This window comes from Trichomycterus rosablanca, chromosome 5 (assembly GCF_030014385.1).
Source record: "Trichomycterus rosablanca isolate fTriRos1 chromosome 5, fTriRos1.hap1, whole genome shotgun sequence".
Classification (NCBI taxonomy): Eukaryota; Metazoa; Chordata; class Actinopteri; order Siluriformes; family Trichomycteridae; genus Trichomycterus; species Trichomycterus rosablanca.
In genome coordinates, this window is record NC_085992.1 from 7,558,702 (window position 1) to 7,585,263 (window position 26,562).

General features: G+C 37.3%; 2 protein-coding genes across 3 annotated transcripts in view; both read right to left on the bottom strand.

Annotated features, from left to right (window-relative positions):
* The window catches only part of smap1 (small ArfGAP 1), a 153,868-nt gene extending 144,371 nt beyond the window's left edge, over window positions 1-9,497 (bottom strand). For both annotated transcript variants that reach the window (XM_062995594.1, XM_062995593.1), the window contains exon 1: window positions 9,248-9,497. In XM_062995594.1, the coding sequence (XP_062851664.1) occupies window positions 9,248-9,365 (118 nt within the window). In that variant the 5' untranslated portion in view covers window positions 9,366-9,497. The remainder of the gene's footprint in view (window positions 1-9,247) is intronic.
* Window positions 9,498-20,002: 10,505 nt separating this feature from the next.
* On the bottom strand, window positions 20,003-25,360 carry tlx1 (T cell leukemia homeobox 1). The gene is made up of 3 exons (XM_062994801.1): window positions 24,889-25,360; window positions 22,368-22,605; window positions 20,003-20,213 (listed from the first exon to the last, which is right to left on the bottom strand). The coding sequence occupies exons 1-3, from the start codon at window positions 25,358-25,360 to the stop codon at window positions 20,003-20,005; spliced, it is 921 nt and encodes a 306-aa protein (XP_062850871.1).
* Between the last annotated feature and the right edge of the window lie 1,202 nt (window positions 25,361-26,562).

A 26,562-nucleotide genomic window follows, 5' to 3' on the forward strand; every position in this document is an offset into this window, starting at 1 on the left:
TCTCAACACACAGCCAGCTGATTACACGTGATAGGACTGCTGCAGTCAGACCCACAAAACACACACAAACCCATTCTCACTGACACGGAACACTTTTTCACCAAACACATGATACTGATGTGTAGATTTACAATCAGGCGTTAGGAATATCAGGATTCTGTGCAGCTATCTACCATATAAGAAAGCAGGTACGTGTCTACAACTAACTAAAATTTGAGTCATCAATGTCTGTGCTAATTTACACAATGTATAATCATGCAATAATATTTTACTCCACCTACATGAAAATTCACTTTACTGATAGTGTATAAACAGACGTGGAGCTCTTTGGTTACTCTTTTGGTTCCGTTCAAGCCTCTTAGAACCTTGGTACTTTTCAAAGAACTAGCCCACGTTTGCACCAGTTTTTATTGGAACCGAGAGGTGTTACCAACAAAGGGCGTTGCTCAATGCACAATGGAAGTAAACAGTAGTAACAAGTAGTATGTCGTCATGGATCGCAGCAAAAAACCTATTTTCTGTGGTTCCAGCATTTTTTTATCTTTCAAATCTGCAATTCCTCCTACATTTTCCAAACTCACAAGTCCTCGGTCAATACTGTGTATTGTGCCTTCAGAGATAAGAAGGTGCATTATTACTGTATTACTATTCTTACATCAATTTTAAATCCAATCACTAATGGGAATTCATGTCACTACAGCCTGTAATTTTCAAGGAAACGGTCAATACTAACTCCAGTGAAAACAACAGAGGTGATTAAGTCTTGATTATTCACTAGCCATAATCATTAAGTTTACTCACTCAAGTTTTTGTTTTGTGCAAGTATCACTCATGCTGATTACCAGAGTTAAAAAGCAAGAAATTAATAATTAAGTATTTGTACTTTATTTGAGAATTTTTTCACAATACATTTTTACTCACGATTAAATATTGGCGGTCCCATGATGTCATGTGTAGCATTCAGGACTCTGAATCCAGCAATTCGAGTTCAAATATTGGTGGGACCTCATCGTTTACATGACAGTGGTAGGTTAGCGGGTAAACCTACTAACTACAAGGTTGTGAGTTCAAATTCCTGTTTCTGAGCAAGGCCCATAAGCCTCTTGGCTGGCCCTGCGCTCTGATCAGCTTATTTGGAATAAAGGATTTCATTGTACTGTATATGTGTTTATACAACAGGTAGTTCCGACCTTACAATCTGATTGGTTGAGAAGCGTTCTAACTGTGCTGATATTCGTGATAACAGCACGGTCTTTTCACACCATAACTGTAGGTATTATTCCGCTGACGCATTGCCAGTAACGACAAGCTTCATGCACACACGCAGGCGACACAGACTTTTTTCCCGATCGCGTTTTAAATCCGTTATCTGATATACAATCTAGTGCACTGTGTAGGGAACTTTAATGTGTTTGTAACGCGAACAGTTAGCTTAATAGCCCAGTTAACAGCTCCTAAAAGTTCTGTTCTCACCCATAATCCTTTGGTGTGTGCGAGAGGTTTTTTATTTCTTTTTTTCCCTTCGGAGGTTCTTGCCTTCTTCTTCTTGTTGTTCTTACCTCCCTAAAATGAGTTTTTGCAACTTGGGATGTCTGCTTTGTAGTGTTAAACTTTATATTGGTTGTGGAACTACTTTTTGGTGGAAGGTATTGTCAATATTAAAGTATATTTATTATGAAATTCAGGGCTTCTTTGATTTATTTTCTTTCTTTATTTTGTAAAAACTGTTGTATAAAAGCAATAGAACACTTGAGGTCATGTGTTATCTAACACACTCCCTCTCGTGTTCTATTGCTTAAATATACATACATAGATGTATATACACATTTAAACAAATAAACATTCCATCAGCTCTAGATTATCATTATCTTTAAAACTTAGTTCTCTAAAATAAACCAGCCTAACGCAACTTCCATTAAAGTACATCATTGAGACTCACATTTGCTTCAGCATCCTGAGTTAGGTTAAAATGTGCAGACAAATGAATAAGACTCTTATTTCAGGCATTGCACAGCTGGGTCAACTCTAAAGCTTCAGAGTCCATACTAATATGTTTAGTTGGCTTGAGCTTCTGTGCAGGTAGCAGGAACAAAAATGCTGAGCTCAAGCCCAGACAAATCCTCTGCTTTTTTGGACGTTGCTGAAATTTGGATTTGCTGTAGACATGACAATGTCAAAATAAGAATAGATTTACAACATTTGGTAAAAGTGGATCATCAAACTGATGCTTTGTGTTTCAGGTGTGGTCGAAACCTTTCTGGATTTAGGCTTTGCATATTTAATAGAACAACCATGTCATTGCTAGCTCATAAAAACAAAACAATAAAGCCGCCCTCCCACTTCCAAGGTATCTAAAGCAAAAAAGTAATAAAAACAACACAATTCATTCAAAAAACTACAAATACATTTTTTTAAATTGTGGGCGGCACGGTGGCTAAGTGGGTAGCACTGTCGCCTCACAGCAAGAAGGTCCTGGGTTCGATCCCCAGGTGGGGCGGTCCGGGTCCTTTCTGTGTGGAGTTTGCATGTTCTCCCTGTGTCTGCGTGGGTTTCCTCCAAGTGCTCCCGTTTCCTCCCATAGTCCAAAAACATGCAGCCAGGCTAACTGGAGACACCGAATTGTCCTAGAGGTACCTAGCCACTAGGATGCATAAACCAGTGCATTGTAGTGCCGGTCCCAAGCCCGGATAAATAGGGATTGTTGTGTCAGGAAGGGCATCAGGCGTAAAAAAACTGTGCCAGATCAATAATGTGGATCACGATCCGCCGACGACCCCTAACAGGAGCAGCCGAGGAAACGGACATTTTTTGGATTGACACCCACCATGGACGTGCTCTCGTTACCTCAGCAGTTACACAAATTAATCTTAATGAATCAAAATGAACAGCCACTACTGCTGAGCATCGCTGTGTCACTGTGTCTGAAAGACACACTTTAAGTAATTAAAGCTCACCAGGGTTTGTCCCACAACACACATCATTTCAAACTGCACTCCGGTATATGGAAGGAACACATGCTTGTGTAGCCTTGTCATGCTGTTTTGACATAATATAGTGGAAGTGGAAGTAGAAAGAAAAAAAGACAATGTGAGCGCTGAGGTTTGTGTGCACCACAGATACCTGAGAGCTTATTAATGCCAACAGGGTGGAAACTGTGTGACTCAGATACCAGGAACAGAACTACCGAACTCTAACAAAGGAACTTCTGCAGCTGAAATGCCTTTAATAGGGATGTAACGATACACTCTACCCACGATGCAATGCGATTCACGATATGATTTTTTTCCTGATCTTTAAACAAAATGAAATTGAAGACAAATTATGACAAAGTTTTATTTTATTATTTCCTTATAAATTAAATAAAATACTGTATTTGTGCTTATCTTTTATTTATCTAAATAATGAATGCCCTTTTATTTTTGAGGTAGGTACAAACTATGCAAAACAATGCTGCACATTTCCCTTTTTGTGTAAAAAAAAAACTGAAATAAATTCCACATTAAATGAATAATACAAATAAAGAAAGTGTCCTCGCATAAATAAATTTGGCTGAAAAATTCCCTACCTGGCAACCCTGTAGTGACGTCAACCAGGCGAGGTGAACAGCGCCAGTGCCCTCTGCTGTTTAAAGTGAATATCGATTCATTGTACATGTAAACCGATTTGAATCGTTACACATGTGAATCAATTTTTAACTCTTGTGGTGCATTTTTCTTTACTATACAAAACAATTGAAGGAAGAAAAATAATTCAAAATTGAAGGATTTAAAAAAGACTTAAAAAATTCAAATCAATTTTATAATACAAAATGAAAAAAAAAAAATTCCTGATTTACAAAATGTGATTTCCTGCTGCTTTTTACATCAATAAAAATAGGACTTAAAAGTAGAACTGCAAGCCAAACACAGCCACAATGCCACTGGCATGAAGCATACTGAAAAATTCATTTGCAGCCAAGAATGTTTTAAATCCTTCATGAGATTAAACAAACGCAAGTTAAATTCTGTGCCAAAGCAACACAATCAACCCGACCACTCAGCACAGCGACCGAAAGCAAAAACACAAACAAGCTTTTTAACCCGGTGCTTTAAAAGCTTAGCGTTTCAGTACTGCTTACACAACACGGCTTAATCACTTGTGATCACTGTGGTGCAAACACTGCACTATTGCAGCCGAGAGTCTCACACTACTTGATCTCTCATCAGTGATCTCTCTAGAAAATAAATGCAAAATAGTGCACAAATAATAAATAAAATAATATAAATATTTTTTTTAAATAGTGTAGCGGTAAAACACTCTAGACCAGCAGTGCTGACATCTCAAGCTTGCATGTTTGAATGTATCTCAGATCTGCTATCTGCCAGCCGGGCGCCTACATGATTGGCTTTGAGGAAGGGAGGAAGAGTCGTAGGGATTCCTCATAACTGCTGCTGGCTGATGCATGGCTCCTGCACAGAGACGGGGGATAACGGGGGATAATGGAGATATGTGCACGACTCTCCGTGCACGATACGGCTCTCCATATGAACCCGCCTTGAACATGTGAAAAGAAGAAGGGGTGTGTGTTAGTTACGGCTCTCCTCAGTCAGGAGTGAAAGTCAGCAGCAATACAATTCAGCTAATTGGATATGGATAGATTGGGAGAAACACTGGGGAGCAGAGGGGAAGTTTTGTGTTTTGTGTGGGGGGTAAAAATTGTAATGCAGTTCATATACACACATGGAGAAGAGAACTGAGTCAACATGTGATGCAAGAATTGATTGTTGTGCAAAACACAAGGCCAGGAATGAAGTCCACTAGGGATGTAACGATGCACCTCAAGACAGTTAGAAATCGGTGCACATGTGCCACGATTCGAATCGGTTATTCATTTAAGATTATTCGATATTCACTTTAAACAGCAGAGGGCACTGGCGCTATTCACCTCACCTGGTTGGCGGCACTTCGCAAAGTTGCTAGGTAGGGAATTTTCCAGCCAAATTAATTTATGTGAGGATACTTTCTTTATTTGTATTATTCATTTATTTATTTAATGTGGAATTCGTTTTAAAATTTCATTTCAGTTTTTTTTACACAATAAGCATTATTTGGCATAGTTTGTACCTACCTCAGAAATAAAAGGGCATTCATTATTTAGATAAATAAAAGATAAGCACAAATACAGTATTTTATTTGAATTTTTTTAAAGAGAAATAATGAAAGGAAACGTTGTCATAATTTGTCTTCAATTTCATTTTGTATCGTGAACCCAGTATCATGAATCGTATCGCATCGTGGGTAGAGTGTATCGTTACATCCCTAAAGTTCACTCTTCCTCAAGAATTCTAAGATCATCTGATCAGTTGCTTTTAACCGTCCCAAACTCTGGGATGAGGTCCAAAGGTGACCAGGCTTTCTCTGTTGCCGGCCCAGCTTGCCACTTTTTATTAAGACGTCCCCCACAACTGACGGTTTTAAATCCAACTTAAAGACCTATTTATCTTCACAGGCTTTTGGACGACACTCAATGTCTTTGAAGGCGCTTTATAAATAAACATGACCTGACTTGAAAATATTTAGGAGTGTATTACCACAACATTTACCTTAAACCTCTTTTATACAGAGCATGAGAGAGAGGCTGCTGCTGACTGACAGGGCTGTGTTGCAAATATCATAATACTTAAGAGTAAACTACAAATAGTAAGGCTGTTGGGGGTGTAGTATACTGTTTTGAACACAGCCCATTATTTTGAGTGTTGTCACTATTTAATTCCAACCATATTTCTCCATTGCTCATGTTTATGTCATGTTTTACTCTTTGATTGCATTCATGACAGAACAGGTAGTTACAGGTTACACAGGATTCATCAGTTCAAGATTAATGTCAAACACCACCGTGGGCAATTTTTATCTCCAACTCTGACTTACATTTGAACTGTAGGAGGAAACCGGAGCCCCCAGAGGCTCTTTAGATTGCGAAAAAATTCCAAGCATGAATGAGAACGCCTGTAAGTCAGTGAATAAACAGCAGCTGGGAAAATTCACTTCGCTCAACCACTCACACTACATAAACGGTTATGAATATGATGGACACAGGCCAAGTTCAGCTGGCAAGCTTGTAAGGACTGGACAGCTCCTGATATGAGCTGACAATTAATAATGTGTTTACTAGAAGGAGAAGTACTAGTTTGTTTGTTTATTTATTATGATTTTATCGTCATGTTTTACACTTTGGTTACATTCATGACAGGAATGGTAGTTACTCACTACACAAGGTTCATCAGTTCACAAGGTTATATCGAACACAGTCTTGGACAATTTAGTATCTCCAATTCACCTCACTTGCATGTCTTTGGGAGGAAACCCACACGGACATGGGGAGAACATGCAAACTCCACACAGAAAGGACCCGGACCGCCCCACCTGGGGATCGAACCCAGGACCTTCTTGCTGTGAGGCAACAGTGCTACCCACTTAGCCACCGTGCCGCCCGAAGTACTAGAAGGAAATGTATTAAGCTTTACACACAACATACCTTTGTGTTTAAACCAGAGAAAAGGGTTAATACACCAATATACACGCATAACAACAGGGCTTAACGCTTTTTTATGTACACACACTTTATGTACACGTTGCTCTGCATGTGCCACTCCTCTGTTCACCAAAATCAAACAATCACAAAACTGTGCAAACAAACTGCAAGCTCACCACCGACATTATAACTAATCATGTTCCACAATGAAATATTAATGAAATCCAGTGTTACCCAAGATCCACCAGGCACAGATGTCTCAGTCCAAGCACCCAAGTGTTACAGGCTCATCTTACTCTCCATTTAAATAAACCAACAGCACACTGAAGATCCCAAACACTGATTAGAACACTGCTTAATCCCACAATCAAACTTATTTGGGAAATAATAGAACTAAATTAGGTAATAGCATATGTATATAGTCCAAATAAAATCTCTCCTAATGCCTAGCTAATACTATAAAACCTAATCACATGACTACGCATTACCTCTTGACCCAGAAATGTTCACTTCTGACCCACACTCAATGCTGATGTTAATTAAAACAACTGCAGCATTAAGAAAAGCTTTGGTTTAAGGGCACACAAGGCACACAAGCTGGTTTATGGGCACACATCTCTTAAAGCTCTGTGCACAAACAAAAGCGGTCTGTTCAGATACCCTGATGGTTATTCAAACTCATAGTATTGACTTAGTTTAAAATGTTAGCTTAGGTATGTAATTACATATGATCATATGTTTGAACAAAGGGTGCACAAGTGGTGCAGCAGTAAACTGACCTAGCCCACTACTGCTGGGATCTAGGGTTTAAATCCTTAGCAGTGCTATCGACCAGTCGGGTGTCTACACACAGATGATTGGCTATACCCGAGGGTGTGAGTGGCCGAGGCCCCGGAATGGATAAGCGTCCTGTCTGGGGTGTGTTACTGCATTGCACCTAGTGAGACCAGGGAAACCGGATCCACCACATGTCTAACCGGGATAAAGCAAAGGCAAAACATGTTCATACAAAGAAATGAAAATTCGTTAAGAAATAAACCACATCCTGATTAGCCACAATAAAGTTTAGACTAAAACACAACAGTGCCTGATCACTAATATGCAAATGTGATTACATAACCTGACCAGGGTCATAATGTAATGGCTTGAGAGTGGTTTTGATAGTCAGATATGGCCTATAGGGGCTCTGTCATATGTGTATAGCAGAGAAAAAATTAATCTTTGACCTGGCCATTTGGTTTGAGGGATGTCCTAAGCACAACCCCAGTGATGCCATGTAAACTGCAGTGAAAAGTCAAGTCTGTGCATAAAAACAAAGTATTTTATCCCTGCTTTTGCTGTAATAACAGTATGCACTCGAGCTGGCATGGACTTCATGTTTGAGCAAAATCTGATTATCCATGTTATCCCAGGATGAGTTTATAACATTCAAAAGAGCATCTTGTGATGTTACTAAATTATTGGCTTGTCTATGACAGTCTGCAAGTAGCTGTTGCAAAGCTTTCTTTAGCAGACGATTTTATCCAAAATGACTTAGAGAACTGTGACAGTACACTGTCTAAACAACTGAGGGTTAAGGGCCTTGCTCAGGGGCCCAACAGTGGCAACCTGGCAGTGGTGTGGCTTAAACCAGAGACCTTTCAATTACTAGTCCAGTACCCTACCTGCTGGGCTACAACTGCATGTTACAAAATATGTTGTATTAAATTAAAGAAAAAGCTAAATAAAAGCTTTAGCACTTATGGTTTCAGACCTTTTGTTTCCAACTGTAGCTGGTGATCTGAGGTGGGTAATGAATTCTGCATAACCTCTGATATATTTATACAATTATTTTTACAATAGTGTATCTGTTAACATTGCAAGGTCACAAATTAAGCTTTCTTTACAATGTTTTGAAAGGACAAGTTGCTGAATAATGTCTATATAACGTTTATTCATTCATTCATTGTCTGTTTCACCACAGCATCTTCCTGGTCAGGGTCGCGGTGTGTCTAATTCATTGGGTGAAGGGTAGGAAACACCCCAGACAAGGCACCAGTCCATCACAATTTATATAATTTTTTTAAAATAGTGTATTTGTTCATTCATTCATTGCAGGTTTGACCACCGGGGTTGCCTGGTCAGGGTCGCGGTGGGTCTAAATCATTGGGTGGAAGGTAGGAAACACCCCAGACAGGTCGGCAGTCCATCAGACACATTCACACATTAGTAGCATTTTTCCAGTTAGCCAGACTGCAGGTCTTTGGGGTTGTGAGAGAAAACCGGAGCGAAACCCTTAAACGTTTTGACACACTGTCGAAATTTGAGGTTGTAACAACTTCGTGACCCCTTTTTACTCAGAACACCATGATAATAAAACACTTCGTGTTCATTTTTATATTTGGTTTGGCTGTATTAGCCAGCCCCAGTTATCTCAACCACAGCCGAACCAATTAGCCTGCTAGCATCTTCACCCGGCGTTAGCTTTACGTGCTAACAACCGACCGGCTAATTCTGAACCGACACCTTTAGTACGCGTGCGTACTAGCGTACTACATAGTATGCCAAAGTAGTACGTAACACGTATTCTGTCTGTACTACTTAGTACGGTAGTACGTCGTGTATTTAGACGTGACCACTAGCTAACAGCGTACAGAGAGAAAACAGGCATTGCCATGAAACAAAACAATCGCTACTAATGTTACATGTCGTGTCGTGTCGTGTCCTTAGTTGAATCCCAGCTGTATTTAAACGCACCTTTAGCCTCGCAGTCGGCGCAGTACTTGTTGTCGTCCTCCCGCAGCATTCTGGACAGGATGGCCTGATGCTGCTCATTCAGCTTCAGCGCTTTCTCCCTCTCCGAACGAGTCGTCATGTTCTCCCGGCTTTCTGTCTCACCTTTCCTCGAGCGATCTGCAACCTGTATCCTGCTTCCTTCTGTCTAGTGTAGCCGCATTAAAGTGAAGCTCATCCCCCGCTGAAGCTGAACTCTACACGCTCACTCCAACCGCTGAGAGCTGGAATATGGCAGCTGGAATCCACCACCCGGAAGCGGTCGCATTCCAATGGGGCGTCGTATGAATGAACCTTAAGATGTTTTATTATTTTGAATTGTTATTTAGCTCATTAACTAGTTCATCATCAAAACTGTTCGTTTGATTGTTATAGAAACGACTTTTTATATAAATAATATGTTTTTATAATTATATTAATGTTACCTCACGTCATCGCTTCTCAGTGATTGGTTGTCTGTTCTGACGTAAAAGATACGTGTGGTGACGTGTCCGACAAACACCAAGAGTGGCGTAGCAGGTCGAGTAGGAGCCTCACAGCAGATCTGGGGTGGGGTGTAGATTATGAAATAATGAATGAATGTACTTACTTACTGTTCTTAAGTACTTACTGAGTGTACATACAGTCATACTTCATAGGAAGGCTTGCCATCTATATATGTTCTATATATATATATACACTATATTGCCAAAAGTATTCGCTCGTCTGCCTTCACACACATATGAACCTGAGTGACATCCCATTCTTAATCCATAGGGTTTAATATGATGTGGGCCCACCCGTTGCAGCTATAACAGCTTCAACTCTTCTGGGAAGTCTTTCCACAAGGTTTAGGAGTGTGTTTATGGGAATTTTTGACCGTTCTTCCAGAAGCTCTGCCCCCGCTCTGTCATTTTACATGGCCTAACACTTCATGGCTGAGTTGCTGTCGTTCCCAATCACTTCCACTGTTATAATACCACTGACTGTCGACTGTGGAATATTTAGTAGCGAGGAAATTTCACGACTGGACTTGTTGCACAGGTGGCATCCTATCACGGTACCACGCTGGAATTCACTGAGCTCCTGAGAGCGACCCATTCTTTCACAAATGTTTGTAGAAGCAGTCTGCATGCCTAGGTGCTTGGTTTTATACACCTGTGGCCATGGAAGTGATTGGAACACCTAAATTCAATGATTTGGATGGGTGAGTGAATACTTTTGGCAATATAGTGTATGTGTGTGTATTATATTATATATTAACAATATCTATATGCATATATTAACAATAAGACATTTGGTCCAGTGGCATTTAACACATAGAAAGTTAAAGTTGTATGCAATAGTTTGGGCACTTCTGTACAAATTGATATTTTGTAATATTATGTTGATGGGCGCTCAGGTGGCACAGCGGTAAAACACGCTTGCACACTCAGCTCTGCCATCCGGCTGTGCTGGGCACCTACATGAACAACGACTGGCTTGTTCATACAGAGTGGAAGCCGGATAGGGACTCCTCATAACAATTACGACCTCTGCTGGCTGATTGATGCCGCCTGAACAGAGTCTAGTGGACAGGGTGTGGCTCTCTGTACACAAAGCTGATCCGCATATGAATTCGCCTTGTGCAGGTAAAAAGATGCAGTCGGCTACTGCACACGTGTCGGTGGGGGCATGTGTCAGTCTCGCTCTCCTCAATCATGGCGGGGATAGGCATCAGTAAAGAGGAAGAATAATGACAATTCTGTAAACATGATACTGACTAGAACTAAATAAACCGACAGATAAGATATAGTTATAATAAGATACAATCTTAGCAGCACTCAATATATAAAGTTATTAAAATAATTAAACAGTTAGTGCTATTGTTTTGTTTCACTTGCAATTTAGATAATCATCTGCATTTTGTTCCTTAAAAGGTGCCTGATAACAGGTTGTAAAATTGTATTTATAAAACGGATAGTTCCGGTCCTAAAATCTGATTGGCTGAGCCGCGTTCGAAGCCGTTGTAAAATCCCCGATAAACTCACACCTATGACCACCTCACATCATTCCATATTAATACGCCACTGAATAGAAAAAATTAATGTTATTTTCGCCCTCATGTTGCCTAGCAACACTGTTAATCGAACTATTTTGCGTGGCGGAAGAATGCTTTATTGTAAGTTTATACACAATAAATACATTTATGAATTAAACATTGTTGTGTTTATTATATTTTATGTTGACCGCCGTTTTATAAAAGCAATAAGCCACTCGAGACCGTGCGTTACTGTTATGATTTTAGCACGGGGAAAGAAGTTTTAGGAACGTCATCCCCGTGCTAAAATCACAGTAATGCACGGCCTCTCGTGGCTTATTGCTTTAATATACAGTATATCCCCTAGTATCATGCACTTATTGAGTAGAAAATACTTAAACATGTTTAATACATGCATATATACATGTTTTAGGAAGTAAAGCTTCTGTAAAAATTTGGATCTTTGTAGTGAATATTAAAGTTAAATATCAGCCCATTCTCTGACAGACAATTAAACCTGGAAAGATCAGCTTAGATAGAATAGGATTGGTTTTGGCTGACATTTGAATATATAAATAGTTTTACAATTAACAGAGCACAGTTATATAAACTCGCAAACTTAAGAAGTATAATAATGATTGTGGGAAAGCATACAAATACTAAAGACTCTTCATGTATTTTTTATTTTGTTCATACTGAGATGCATAATGATTTCCACAGGAAAATAGTAGTAAAAACTAGACTCAGCAAATATGTAAGCATACCAATAAATGCATGATTTTCTATGTGAAGTAACTGGTTCACAACTGGTTATTGCACAGTTGTTCTTTATAACACCACCAAGATTCAACAAAATGCACACATATATGCTAATAATTAAGCATTAACACTATGCTGAGATTAACTAAAAGTCAATACAGCGACCCTTTTTCTCCCAGTCTCCATAACGTGTTGGCTCGGGACCTGTGGGTCCACCTTTTTCTTTTGTGTGTGGATTCACATCATCTGGAAATTCTGAAAGACAAACATGTTTTAGGTTTATTCAGTTAAATTGGCAAACATTTTACAATTCAGTATTCTCATTCTATCTTAAAATGCAAGAGGTTTTCACTAAACAGTAGTTTTCAGGTCAGTAAAGCAAGTGAGGCTGTATGTACATGCTGTATAATGTCTTACTTCGATAGACGTCTGTAGTTTCTGTGTCTTTATTGTCTGTGGTGTCAAACCTTCCCTGTGGTGTCTTTGCCTTGCGGAGTGGTTCCTTATCTTGAGTTGTAGCTCCAGTTGAGTAGAGTGATGTCTGTGTGCAAACTGTAATATATTAATATGACACTTTAGTTCAATTATTGTACAAAAAAAAAGAAGCACATATACACCAGACATGTGCGTGGTAATGTCTGTTTCGTAACAGTTGAGCATGTGTTGGTCAGGGAGACATTACATGCTGATGGATTGCTGTGTACTACAGGTGTTAAATACAGCAGATATGCTCAGGCATAAAGACCTGAATTTAATAATCGGGTGTTTTAACAGTATATTAAGTGGGTGTCTGTATAAGATACAGGGCTGTGAAAAAGCCTCATTCCTGATCTTTAGTATCAGATCAGGACATCCTAATCTAATAAGATTTGATCATGTACTTTGATCATGTGTTTATTAGGATTTTATCTTCATGTTTTACTCACTTTGGTTACATTCATGACAGGACAGGTAGTTACTGGTTACACAAGACTTATCAGTTCCCAAGTTTAAAGTCAAACACAGTCATGGACAATTTAGTGTCTCCAATTCACCTCTGTGTGAGGACTGTGTGAGGAAACCTGAGCACCCGAAGGAAACCCACACAAACACGGGGAGAACATGGGAACGGGGAGAACTCCAAACGTGTGCATGGTAATGTCTACTTTGTAAGTTGTGCATGTGTTTGCCATGAATATATTATATGTTGGGCTGATGGGTTGCTGTGTACTACAGGTATTGAATACAGCCGATATGCTCAGGCATAAAGTCCTGAATTTAATAATCAGGTGTTTTAACAGTATATTAGGTGGGTGGTCTGTACAGGATCGGTAGTTACTCATTACACAAGATTCATCAGTTCACGACTTTAATGTCATGGAAACACAGTCATGGACAATTTAGTGTCTCCAATTCACCTCACTTGCATGTATTTGTACTGTGGGAAGAAACCGGAGCGCCCAAAGGAAACCCACATAAACACGGGGAGAACATGCAAACTCCACACAGAAAGGACCCGGACCGGGCCAGCTGGGGATCAAACCCAAGACCTTCTTGCTGTGAGGCGACAGTGCTACGCAGATTTCTGTTATTGGGGTCATTCTTTCTGCTAGCCAACATCATGTAAACACTTTAACTGTACTGGCACTTTACATTTACATTTTCAGCATTTAGCACATGCTTTTATCCAAAGCAACTTACAGTCTAAGCAACTGAGAGTTAAGGGCCTTGCTTAAGGGCCTAACAGTGGCAACCTGGCAGTGGTGGGGTTTAAACCAGCAACCTTCTGTTTACTAGTCCAGTATCTTAACCGCTAGGCTACAACTGCCCTACTTCTTCTCCAACACTACAGCTCAGTCACTGTTTCGGGTGGCTAAGTGGGTAGCACTGTCACCTCACAGCAAGAAGGTCCTGGGTTCGATCCCCAACTGGGGCGGTCCGGGTCCTTTCTGTGTGGAGTTTGCATGTTCTCCCCATGTCCGTGTGGGTTTCCTCCCACAGTCCAAAGACGTGCAAGTGAGGTGAATTGGAGATACTAAATTGTCCATGACTGTGTTCGATATAACCTTGTGTGAACTGATGACTCTTGTGTAATGAGTAACTATCGTTCCTGTCATGAATGTAACCAAAGTGTAAAACATGACGATAATAAACAAACAAACAAACAAACAATAAATAAACAGTCACAGTTTCCTCCAGCTACAACGTCTACAACTACACCTACAGGAACAATCTGGATCTGCATGTTTATAAACAGTGAAACAGGTTACAGATCAGTTACCTGTCAGTGAGGATTTATACAGTAATCCAGGCTGTATAGCAGGTGTGATATTAAAAGAGCTGATGAAGCGTAACAGAGCCATTCTGTCCTCCTGCTGCACTCAGCTTCTCTCCACCTCACTGTATTAGTCGAGCTCAAATGACGCTCTGCGGCGTCAACATGTAGCGACCAAAATGCATCAGGAATACTAGAGCTGCGCGATTTCTGCGCAATATAAACGTCAAATAAAAGTTTATTTGTCACCCACATTTACATTTTCAGCAGACGCTTTTATCCAAAGCAACTTACAGTACTTTGACAGTGTATTATCGTAGCAATTGAAGGTTAAGGGCCTTGCTCAAGGGCCCAACAGTGTCAACCTGGCAGTGGTGGGGCTTGAACCAGCGACCTTTTGATTACTAGTCCAGTACCCTAACTGCTAGGCTACACCTGCCCTTCAAATACATACACAGTCATACACAGTACAACTGTCAGTAAAATGCTTTTGTGACAAAATATTTATTTATACTAAAAATAGAAACGTTTTAAAATGGAAAAAGTGTAGAAATTTAAAAATAGAAGCAATTTTAAGTGAACCAGGTGTGCAAAAGTGACAAGAAAAGAACATACTGAACATATATTGTGCAACATAATGCTGTGAGAGTTGTGACTATTCTATACAAGTACAAATCTACACACACACACACACACACACACACACACACACACACACACACATATACTGTATATATATATGGACAATATGGGGAAAAGCTCCTTCTCATCCTCTCTGTTTTGGCTTTCAAGCCGCAAAAACACTTTCCAGAGCATAACAGAGAAAAAAAAAACGTGTAAATTTAATAAAGAAATTTGCAATAAGTAATAAACTGTCCTATATAATAATTAAAAAATAATAATGGTCATAATGGTCATAATGATAATAATGATAATGATAATGATAATAATAATAATAATAATAATAATAATAAAGAATTTCACATTGAATGTTTGGCAACTATATCCATTTTATTTAAATCCACATCAAGTTTTCTTGTGTGTGTAATTGTCAACATCTCTTAGTATGTTCAGCCAAACTATACCCAGGAAAAAATGTACGTTGAAATTTCATAGTAAAACTGTGATGGTACTTAGGCCACTTCATGGTTCTACTGTGAAATTACATACACTAACACCCCTCACTCACATACCTTCTATAAATAAATACATGAATATTACATACATAATATTATCTTGCCTTTTATATTTGTCCCTAGTCATTTATCTACAGTATATGCTCATAGTTGAACTTTAAACTTCACTGTACACATTAAACATTAGAAGAGGTGACTATGAACTATTCATAGTTAAATTGTAAACTGTAAGTTGACTAAAACTGTCAAACTGAATTTCACAGCTGAACTGTAAACTTCACAATCAATATTATTAAACACTGGAAAAGGTGATCATGAACTTCATAGTAACATAAGAGTTCACAGTACTCATGGTCAAACTGGTGACAGCAGAACTATGAACTATTATTGTTTAACTCTAAACTTAACAGTTTTACTATAAAACTTTACAGTAAATTTTTTCCTGGGTAAAGTTTTTCAGATGTCATACTAATAGAAATAAGTATGTTTACAATAAGTTATGATAATGTCTAACTGCGAACATATACCAGGTGGCCATGACATTAACACACACACACACACTTTCAGTTTTATTTATTGTCTATTTTGCCACTACTTAATCCTATTTAGTCGAGGTGGTCGAGGTGGGTACGACCCTGGACAGGTCGCCAGTCCATCACAGGTCACACCCACCTAGGGGGACTTCAGTATCTCCAGTTATCTCCACTTAACCTAACGGTATGTCTTTGTGCTGTGGGAGGAAACCGGAGTACTCAGAGGTAAGCCACGCAGACATGAGGAGAACATGCAAACTCTATGCAGAAAGGACACAGGCCGCTCCATGTGGGAATCAAACCCTTGATCTTCTTGCCGTGCGGCACCAGTGCTACCCACCAAGTGTTATACAGTACAATGCTCCCTGTCTCCTGTCACTTGTAGCAGACTAGCCCCTGATAATGCAATCCACGTCGTGATGTCAATCTTATTCCTGGTCTACCTCGTCTTCTTCCACAAATTCTGTCATCAGTGTCTTCAATGCTGCCATGTGGAGGCCTCATCACATGTTCACAGTAACATCACTTTAATATTTTATTAACATAACATACATGATCACAATAACACAAAGTACAGGATTCATTTTATAAACATACTTTAATGGTTTAATGTCATGTTGATAATTGAAATGCAGCTATCAAGAACAAAGTGAATAGATTTTATTTCCTTTTACAATGACAGAATGTTTTTCATTACTTACAATAATGACAATTTACAGAAAATGACTCATTTGATGCTTTGTGGTATTTGGAAAACGCTACTGAAACTCAATCCTACATTCCTCTACAGTCATGGAAAGTTTCAAACTCACTCTCACATCTGCATATAGTTAATATCACAAAAACACACTGTAACATAACCCATACAACCATGGAGAACTCACATTAATCATGCGACCCAAACTGTCACTTACTCTGAGATGAAATCCATTACATTTCAGGACAATAAATCAATAATAAGCCTTTTTAACCTTTTTTAAGCAGGGTTGTTTATGCATTCACTGAATTATTAATATTAGTTATGTTAGTAGCAAAAGAACAGTAAAAAGGGTTGAAACTAATGAGCAGTAGAACTTTAGCTTTAATATGCATACACACCGACGAGGCATAACATTATGACCACTGACAGATGAAGTAATAATTACTGATTCATCACGGCACCTGTTAGTGGGTGGGATATATTAAGCAGCAAGTGAACATTTTATCCTCAAAGTTGATGTGTTAGAAGCAGGAAAAATGGGCGAGCGTAAGGATTTGAGCGAGTTTAACCAGGGCAAAATTGTGATGGCTAGATGACTGGGTCAGAACATCTTCAAAACAGCAGCTCTTGTACAGTGGTCAGTATCTATCAAAAGTGGTCCAAGGAAGGAACAGTGGTAAACCGGCGACAGGGTCATGGGCGACCAAGGCTCACTGATGCACGTGGGGAGCGAAGAGACGAGCTATAGCTCAGATTGCTGAAGAAGTTAATGCTGGTTTTGATAGAAAGGTGTCAGAATACACAGTGCAGCGCAATTTGTTGCGTTTGGGGCTGCATAGCCGCATACCATGCAGTCAGTTAGGAAGGTGGCCATAATGTTATGCCTAATCGGTGTACAGTATATTCGTTTTAATATTCATATATTAAAATGGTGCTTACATTTTTAGTTTAATTTTTAGTAGCTCAGCTAAAATCAAATTAGCTCGAATACCACCTTTTATGACTGAAAAAACAATCGATTCTTTGACCATTTTTAAAAGAAAGACCACAAGTTCATCCTGCTAAAACAATTATTATCTGTTACTGACGTTTTATTTTTATGACGCAATAGTGACACACAGGTCAGTCTGAAGAAAACAACCTTGAGAAGGCGTCAGATAGAGATTGTGGTTACATTTTATACAGATACGACAACATCATTTAGCAGTGTAATTTAAAAGTGTGGACTACTGGACAATTGACAACTGACGCTTAATCAAAACGTTTAAAGCAAAACTGCTAAAACAATGAGATTAAAACAAGTGTACCATATAATAGAGACAAATAATCTAAAGCAGATTCATGCTGACTTGGTGATATCTTCTATTGTCAGTAACATTATGAGTACACAGATAAGTAAGCTTGCTTTGACCCAATCTTTACTGCCCATTAATGCAGACATGGCAAACTCCAAAACAACTAGAGTCTTTATAAGCAATGCTTGAGATAAAAAAAAAAACACGATCTGATGTTAATATAACATAATTTACATAAATGACAGTACACCAAACAAACAGAACAAGGCAATGTTCCAAAATAAGACACGTTTTTACTGTTGAAAAGTGATTGTGTCATAAGGTAATTTAATGCAGCGACCAAAAGCTAGTTTTATTCAGCAGACCTATTTTGGGGGATTTGTGTTTTAGCTTATTGTAGTAGCACTGACATCAATAATTTTTTTGGCTATTGAAATCATCCAAATATGGTCGACATTGATTCAAAAAAATAATACTAAAAATCACGGTGCCAAACAGATTATTTAAAGGTTATTTGAAGTGATTTATATAATAAAAAAACTATTTCTTAAAATTTTAATAAATAATCGTTTAAATAATCTTTTACTATTTTGTTGTTAGAATGAAATATACTGTACATGTACATTTACCACCCATAAATGCTTACATTATACGAATGTTCTGTATATATATATATATATTTTTTTTCTTTATATGGCACCAGCAAAAGTTAAAAAAATCAAAGAAAGTTATTTAGGGAAACACAACCTTTAGTTCTGAATATGCTGGTGCCAACATTACATACCATCCACGTATTTACATTGTACATATGTAACATTTAGGTTGTACTCAACATATTACTGTATTTACTTCATATCGAATTGTGGATAAGAGTTGCCTTGTTGTGCATATGGGGTATTGCAGACCACTTTTCATTTTGCATGCTCTAGTCTGAACTTTGCTTTTACTTTTTTACCACATATTAGCTGAAATTAAAATGATTTCTGTTTGTAGTTTAAGTCTGTTTAAATGGTTTGAAATCAAGTACGAAACAACACATAAAAGAGATTAGTTTTAACTATATTATTAGCTACCACGACCTGTAATAGTCAACTAGATAGTAATAGCTAAGTTAGTTGTCATTATCTATATAAATATGAAACGCAAGTTAAAAAAAAACATACAACATGTTTACTCTTTCTATACTCTGAAGCATTTTCCCACACTCTTCAAATACAAATATTTGAGGTGATAACATAGAATGATCCTTTCAGCATTTATTCAACAATCTTTTTTATTGCAACATTTTGTTGTAATGGTAATCTGAACAATTATTTATCAGCCTTTTTTACATAAAGTGGATTGTAGTTTGTGGAAGGAAATTTTTTTTATCATTTCTAAAATAAAAAAGGTTCTTCTTGGGTTACATCGATGGAGCTTTGTGATGAATCAGTAGGGAAAGATATTAAGACTTGTCATGTGATTTTAAAACCATACTTACAACCTTGGGTTATTAATCTTTGAAAAAAAAAATCGAACCTGAGTTGTATTGAAAATCTAGACCGTTTTGTAAATAGAAGCACAGTAGGCCTACTGATAGATAGGTAATGAATAGCTTGTTTACCTTCGTGCGTCTAGAATAAGTGCTTGAAACCAGGCTAAGTGGCCAACAGCAAACCCCCCCCCCCCCCCCCCCCCCTCCAAAAAATAAAATAAAATAAAAACCTAGATGGATTGGTGTAATTCATGCTCCATTTAATCCAACCTGTAAGAAACTTACAACGTGCAAAAATGCTGTGTATAAAAATAGAGCATACTTCACGTATGGATACACCAATAAAATCCTTATTTTACAAACACATGCCCTCCAGAAAGATCCGGTACAGTTCCAGATACCTGGCGCTGAAGAGAGCTTTATTCTGCGGTGATACAGGTAGAACTTGACGAAGCAATGAAGAACCGCTCACCTGCAGGTCATCTGGTGAGAATGTGACTCAGGTGTAGTTAGTATGATACAGTTAGATAGATGAGACCGTAGACAGGTGACTGTAGTAGCTGCAGTGGTTAATCACAGGTGGATACACTGCTGAGTTTGCCGCTGTTCTCAGTCCATGGCTGCAGGTTGTGCAGGGCGAACAGGGAGGTGTTGTGGAGGCAGATGGGATCTGGAGTTACCGGCTGGTTCAGAGTTTTCTGAAACGCTTCTTGCTGCAGCTGCATCAGTAACCGGTTTGCTTGCTGCCTTTCGGCCTCTCTTTCCTCCGCCGTCTGCCTCCTGAATACACACACACACACACACACACACACACACACACACACACACACACACACACACACACACACACACACACAAAGACACACGTCAACGAATTAAGATCTGCAGATAGATTGTGCTTGAATGTGCTTAAAACATGCTTCTCCTACTGCTATGTTTCACTTCTTTTAGTGCACTACTGCTATATTTAACTTCTCCTATTGCCCTACTGCTATATTTCACTTCTCCAAGTGACTTACTGCCAAATTTTATTTATTAAATCATTCATCTTTAATAACACTTTCATCCTGATTAGACAGGTAGGTCAGGTAGGTCTGGTGCCTGGAATGCATCCTGGACAGGGCGTCGATCAAACTTCTGTAGATCCATATTTCACAGATATACAAATAAATCAATTGATTAAAACTGTGTTTATTTTGATTATACATAATTAAACGTTTGTTTTCTTGTTTTTTAATGAAACATTATTTACGTAAACGTTATAGCTTGTTATAGATCTGTGATTGTTGTTGCAAATAAATTAACAAATGAATTACTAATAAATACATTACAATAAATAAAAAAAGAATTGATTAATTAATACAACCGAAAAAAACAGACATATTAAAAAACATACATATTGAACATGATAGTGTATTAACATAAGCCTATGTTAATACACACTTAAAAATAATTGTACCAGAAAGGCTATAATGACATAAATAAACTACTTTAGTTCCATAAAGACTTAATTTCTTGGTCTTTCCACACCACGAAAGTGCAAATTTCTTTCTAAAGAGTGTTGATCTCTTTTTTCTTTGTGCCGCGGGCATCATGACTTAAAGTAATCTTTTTCTTTGAAACATTAGTTTACTCTGCAATGACAAAGTTGAATCTAATCTAATCTAATTAGAATTAACAGTGCTAATTCTAACCAACATAATTTGATTAGACTATAACAAGAACCGAGACCCAAGCCAAGACTTTTTATCGACAAGACCACAAATTACAAGACGAAGATTATAAAACGTTTCAATTAATTCTACATAATTCTAATGGCTGCAGTTTCAACAGGTCTTGAAGCATTACCACGGCATATTGGTGCATTTTTGGTGCATAATTAAACAAATATAAATAAATATCATTCATTAGAAGGTGTGGACAATTATTTCCTGAAGTAGATGTTATCCGTGTACTTACCGTTTCTGCAGTGTAACAATGGTGCAAAAATACACTTCAAAAACAGCAGGCCTAATTTTTATAAATATAATTAGCACAAGTAGAAATGAATTAATTAATACAATTAATAAACTAATATAATCCATAAATGACAAACAATGACAAACAATTACAGTACAAAATATCTTAAAAATTAAAAAAGGTAATCAAAATGTACATTAACTTATTAATATTGGGCATTGTTAACTGGTAGGTTTAACCCATTTGCTTGAGCTTACTTTGAATTTAAATACTTGGATAAAAATAAGCTGTATTAAACAATCTTGTTTGGGCCGTATCTACTTCTTGGTTGACGTGTGTTAAACTAAAAAATATTGATAGATGGTTTTAAGAAAACAGCCTTTTTTATAACCTATATGTCAACTTGAAGCTAGCAGCTGAAAAATCATCCATAAAAGTTCATCTTTGTGATCATCTCAGCTGTTTGGTAAAAAATATTAATTGTTTGTTGTTAGTATAGTCCCAATAAACTAAGAAAGATCATGCATTTAAACATTATTTTCTTGGTGTGACCATTAAAGGGTTAGTTTGGACCCTGCTATTTAATTTTAACACTTACTTGTAATAAAGAATTTTTTAACAAAATCAGAATTTAACTATAATTATAAATAGAATATTATAGTGTCTCTTGCATGCCTGTAAATATGAAACAAAACCCAAGAAAAGAATAATATGAAATAGATTCTAAAATGCCTGAATGTAAAGAAACGCGTCGTCATCATTAGTTTGTTATATAATAACTATTCTACAAAAAGCACAAAAAAAACCCAAAACATTACTTTTACTTCCATACAGTTTGCGTGGGTCTCATCTATACATTGATCTCATTAGAACCAGACATGTAGACTTTTTGGCATCATCTTGCTGCAGTAGAACAAAACCAGTGCAATGTGCAGTGATACTTTATCAAGCTGATTTTGGAGGACAGAATCTTACCTCCATTTTGTTCTTCTGTTCTGGAACCATGTTTTGACTTGAGCGTCAGTCATTTTCAGTGCTTTGGCCAGTGCGGCTCTTTCAGCGGACGCCAGGTACTTCTGACGGTGAAAGCGCTTCTCCAGCTCGCAGATCTGCAGGCGGGTGAACGAGGTCCGCGGCTTCTTCTTTTTGGGCGGGGTGCGGTTCTGGTACGGGTGACCTATACGGCGTGTTACAGTGAAGGGTGAGAGGGCCACTGGATCGGGGAAAAAGAGGACGAAAGCAAGCGGGAGAAATGAGCAACAAGACGAGCAAAGCCGAGAAGAGAAAGCAATGAAGTGCTAACATGGAGAGAGATTTACATTCTAACAATAACTGCAAGATTCCGTGAAGCAAAGCAAGAGTGCAACAGCTACAGGGTTTTACTAGAGAAAATCTGATCTAAATAAAACATACTTCATGCATGTTGATTGTCATTTACAATATTATTCAATTGTTCTTTTATGTGTTTATAAATAAACAAACAAAACAAATCCTAAATCAGTCTTTAACCCTTTGATGCACAACCTGGGTCAAAAGTGACCTAACTGAGTTTTTATTTTCTATATCTTTGCAATAAATTAATTTCGTCATTCAAGCTTCCATGAATTTTTCAATTAACTTGTTTTTGATCATCACAAATCCTTATTTCAGTTTTATATTTTTTGCTTTTTTAATAAAAATCTTTTTTGTATCACTACCCTTCTAATGGGTCAAAAATGTATTTACTATGGAATTTGACAGAAACCACTGACATTTGTAAGTGTTTGTAGTCAAAAACATATTTACTGATCTTTTGAAAGACAACCAAAGATTAGGCTCTTGAATCTTGAATATGTCCAGTACTATTTGCTTGCTAGCTGTTTACATATTCTAGTATAGATAGCTTTTATTAGCTAAGACAGCAAATACATGAATAACTGACAAATGTGCATATGAAAATATTCTTGAATGGATGAATATGGGTCATTTTTGACCCATGTTGTGCATTAGAAGGGGTTTGCTTAGCTTGTGCATCAAAGGGTTAAATAAATCTACATTATTTTAATTAGGCACCCTAATGAGCTGTAATGATTATAGTAATTAATTAAAGGCGAGTCTTAGTTAAATATTCTCCACACCACATATGAACGTTTAATAATAACAGTAATAATATGGGCTATTAACTAAACAGGTCCCATAATAATTGCCTATATTGCCTTGTGCCAAGTATGGAGTCAATTAATAAGAAACAACCTAATCTTTATAAAACACAGACCTAAAACTAAAACTAACTAAAACAGAATGCCAGAATCTTCTTACACATGTATATTTTATTTATTTTCATATATTTGTTATACTGGAGATGTATTACTTCACCCAAACAAAAGAACGTGTTTTGGAAGGCATCAGTTTTATCATTAAATGAGGCAAAAAATAACCTGAAAAATTTAAAATAATTACTTTTAAATATTAATATTTTCTAAATGATAAATTATAAATTAAAATCAAGTCAAACAGATATCACACTTGTATGTAAGATATTTAGCATACTACACATGATGATATGACAAATATAATAAATTGTCTTAATAAAAATAAGACAGATAATAAATTGAATATGGATGCGTTTTTTAAGTTAATATTCGAATATATTGAAATATTTCAGCCATATTGCTGTATATTATATATTACTGTATTGTCCATTCATATTTCTTAAAAAAACAACTACAATATTTATGTAACAGATAGCAAGAGAGAGATTAATTATTAATTATATATTTCTTTCTTTGCCTTTTAATAAAGACACAAGAATCAGTTTCGTCCACTTTGTGCAAATTACAATAGTAACTGACCAATTTGACTATTGTGTGTGTGTGTCTGTGTCTGTGTGTGTGTGTGTGTGTGTGTGTGTGTGAAACTGTGCTGTGTGTTGTGTATAAACAAATGATCTATTATGCATTTTACTAGTAAAACTATTAAAATAATGAATTACACAGTCATTTTCTAAAATGAAGCAAATGGTTTACACAACTATAGAACAAATATACGTGTATTGGCACGGCGACTATCCATAAAGAAAATAGGCTGTGTATTTTATGTCCTTAACTAAATTACAAATGACAGTTAACAGATTAATTACTTAAAAAAAGAACCAATATCTTCGTTTTTCTTTTTAAACAAGAAAAAACATTAATGGGTAAGCAACAATACTCCACACAATAAATGTTTGTTACACAAGAAGGACATCTATTTATCATTTTATTTTAATTGTATAATATATTAAAATTGTGTAATTAAACTTTATTTAAATAATAATTTACAATATCTTTTATTCTACTAGACTACAATTATAGCTCCTGTTTTACCTTTAAAGAATCAAAACAATGGTGCATTAGCTTATCATAATTTACTTAATTTTTTTACAATAGAGGTGTATATATACATATGCATAAAGCTGCATATGCTTTAGATGTATAAAACTATAAAAATACATTCCATGTAGTGATTTTTGCATTACCTGTGAATCTATCTTTGGTGTATCTCCTGTTACTCTCCATCCAGGGAAACGTTAATCCTGTGAGATTGTTGAAAGTACCCATACCTGCCATGTTTGGCACCGAGGCAGCGCTTGGTGGCATGGAGGACTGCATGCTGGTAAGGGGCCGGTGTGCGGGTACCCGAATCACTCCTGACGGGTTCAGGCCGTTCCCGTTCCCGTGCATGCCCATGTTTACATTGTACTGGGCGGCGAGCGGTGCAGCGCTACATGCGTTTCCGTTGTATCCGCCGGTGTTATTGCTGCTGTAGTTGCCCGTCATGGTGTTATAGGCATTGCTGACAATGCTGCCCAGCCCGTAGTCCAAGTCCTGCATCCTGGGGTTAGAAATCATACAACTCCCCTGCTCTGCATTGTTAAGGATTTGATCGATGCCGAAGCTGATGGAGTCTATGTGTGTATGGTGCAGATGAGCTGCTATGTTATGGTCCATGGTCCCGGCGAGGCGCGCTCCCGAAAACCTGCGGCTGCTCCACCGCACCGCGCTGCGCCTGAACCGTCCCTATCTCCCTATCTCCCTATATCCCTGTGTCCGTGTGTCCCTGTCTCACAGCGCTGAGTGCAAAAGCATATGTGCAAAACACTCAACTTCTTCTCGTATATCGCCTAAACCGACCTCCTTTTTGGCTCCACGAACGACTGCCGGATAGAGGGAGCCACGGGAGCATCAATCAAAATGCCAAATAGGCCAGAGAAGATTAAGACGCCGCGTTTAGGCTTCGGGACCCAATTGGCTAAAAAGAAAACAAGTCTGTTTCATAGGCTATAAGCCATAACAAAGCCTTTTGGGCCCTTCTCTGCATGTGCCAAATACAAAGTGAATTTTAACACAAGGACTAAAGTGGCACAGACTGATAGCAATATTATGCTGTTGCAAAACCACGTAGAAAAATACAAAAGTAGGAAATTAAAGTGTTTACGCCCTTTGTTTTAAATACATTATTTAATCGCTTAATTTCATATAAATAAATTCTTCAGACATTTCTCAAATATTGCATTGATGATAAAAGTATAAAATGTGGTGATTGAACAATAAAAGTAATCTAAAAATATATATATTCATGCAGTTTTGTTACTGCATGGTGTTATTAGTTTTATTACATGCCATTTTATTTAAGTCAATCAAATAACAAACAAAATTATTTAAATTTTATATACTTTTGAATATTTTCAAGAAAATACTTTCTTTCTTTGCTTTTATTTATTAATTTATTGATTAATTAATTTATTTATTCTAACTTGTTTTTTATTTTTATGATTTGAACTTAAGCTTACCAGATGTGGATGCACTTAACAGTGAAATGACAATAAAATAATACCTAAACATCCACTTTAAGCTAGTAATTATTATGAGAAAAAGTCAAAATTTTTTAAAAAGATTTCTAATCTGCATTTGAGCATGTGATCAGAAAGACATTGTGAGGTCTAAAAGTAAGCAGAAATACATACAACTATGTCTTTAATAATTGTTAGGGTATTTTGGAGTATCATGGTATCATGGTGAAGCTCTTGGTGAAGATGGTGAAGATCACAGACAGATCGTGTAGATCACGATAAAGCTTTTAAAATGTAAAAAAGGTTATTCTACATTTAGATCTTTTTGAATAACTTTTTGCAATAATTAAAATTTTGCTC

Coding starts and splice junctions, on each gene's coding strand:
- tlx1 (XM_062994801.1), bottom strand. CDS start 25,360: ATGGACCATAACATAGCAGCTCATCTGCACCATACACACATAGACTCC. Junction 22,606..24,888: donor CACCAAAGATAGATTCACAG/GTAATGCAAAAA, acceptor TCCCCGATCCAG/TGGCCCTCTCACCCTTCACT. Junction 20,214..22,367: donor AACAGAAGAACAAAATGGAG/GTAAGATTCTGT, acceptor GTGTGTATTCAG/GAGGCAGACGGCGGAGGAAA.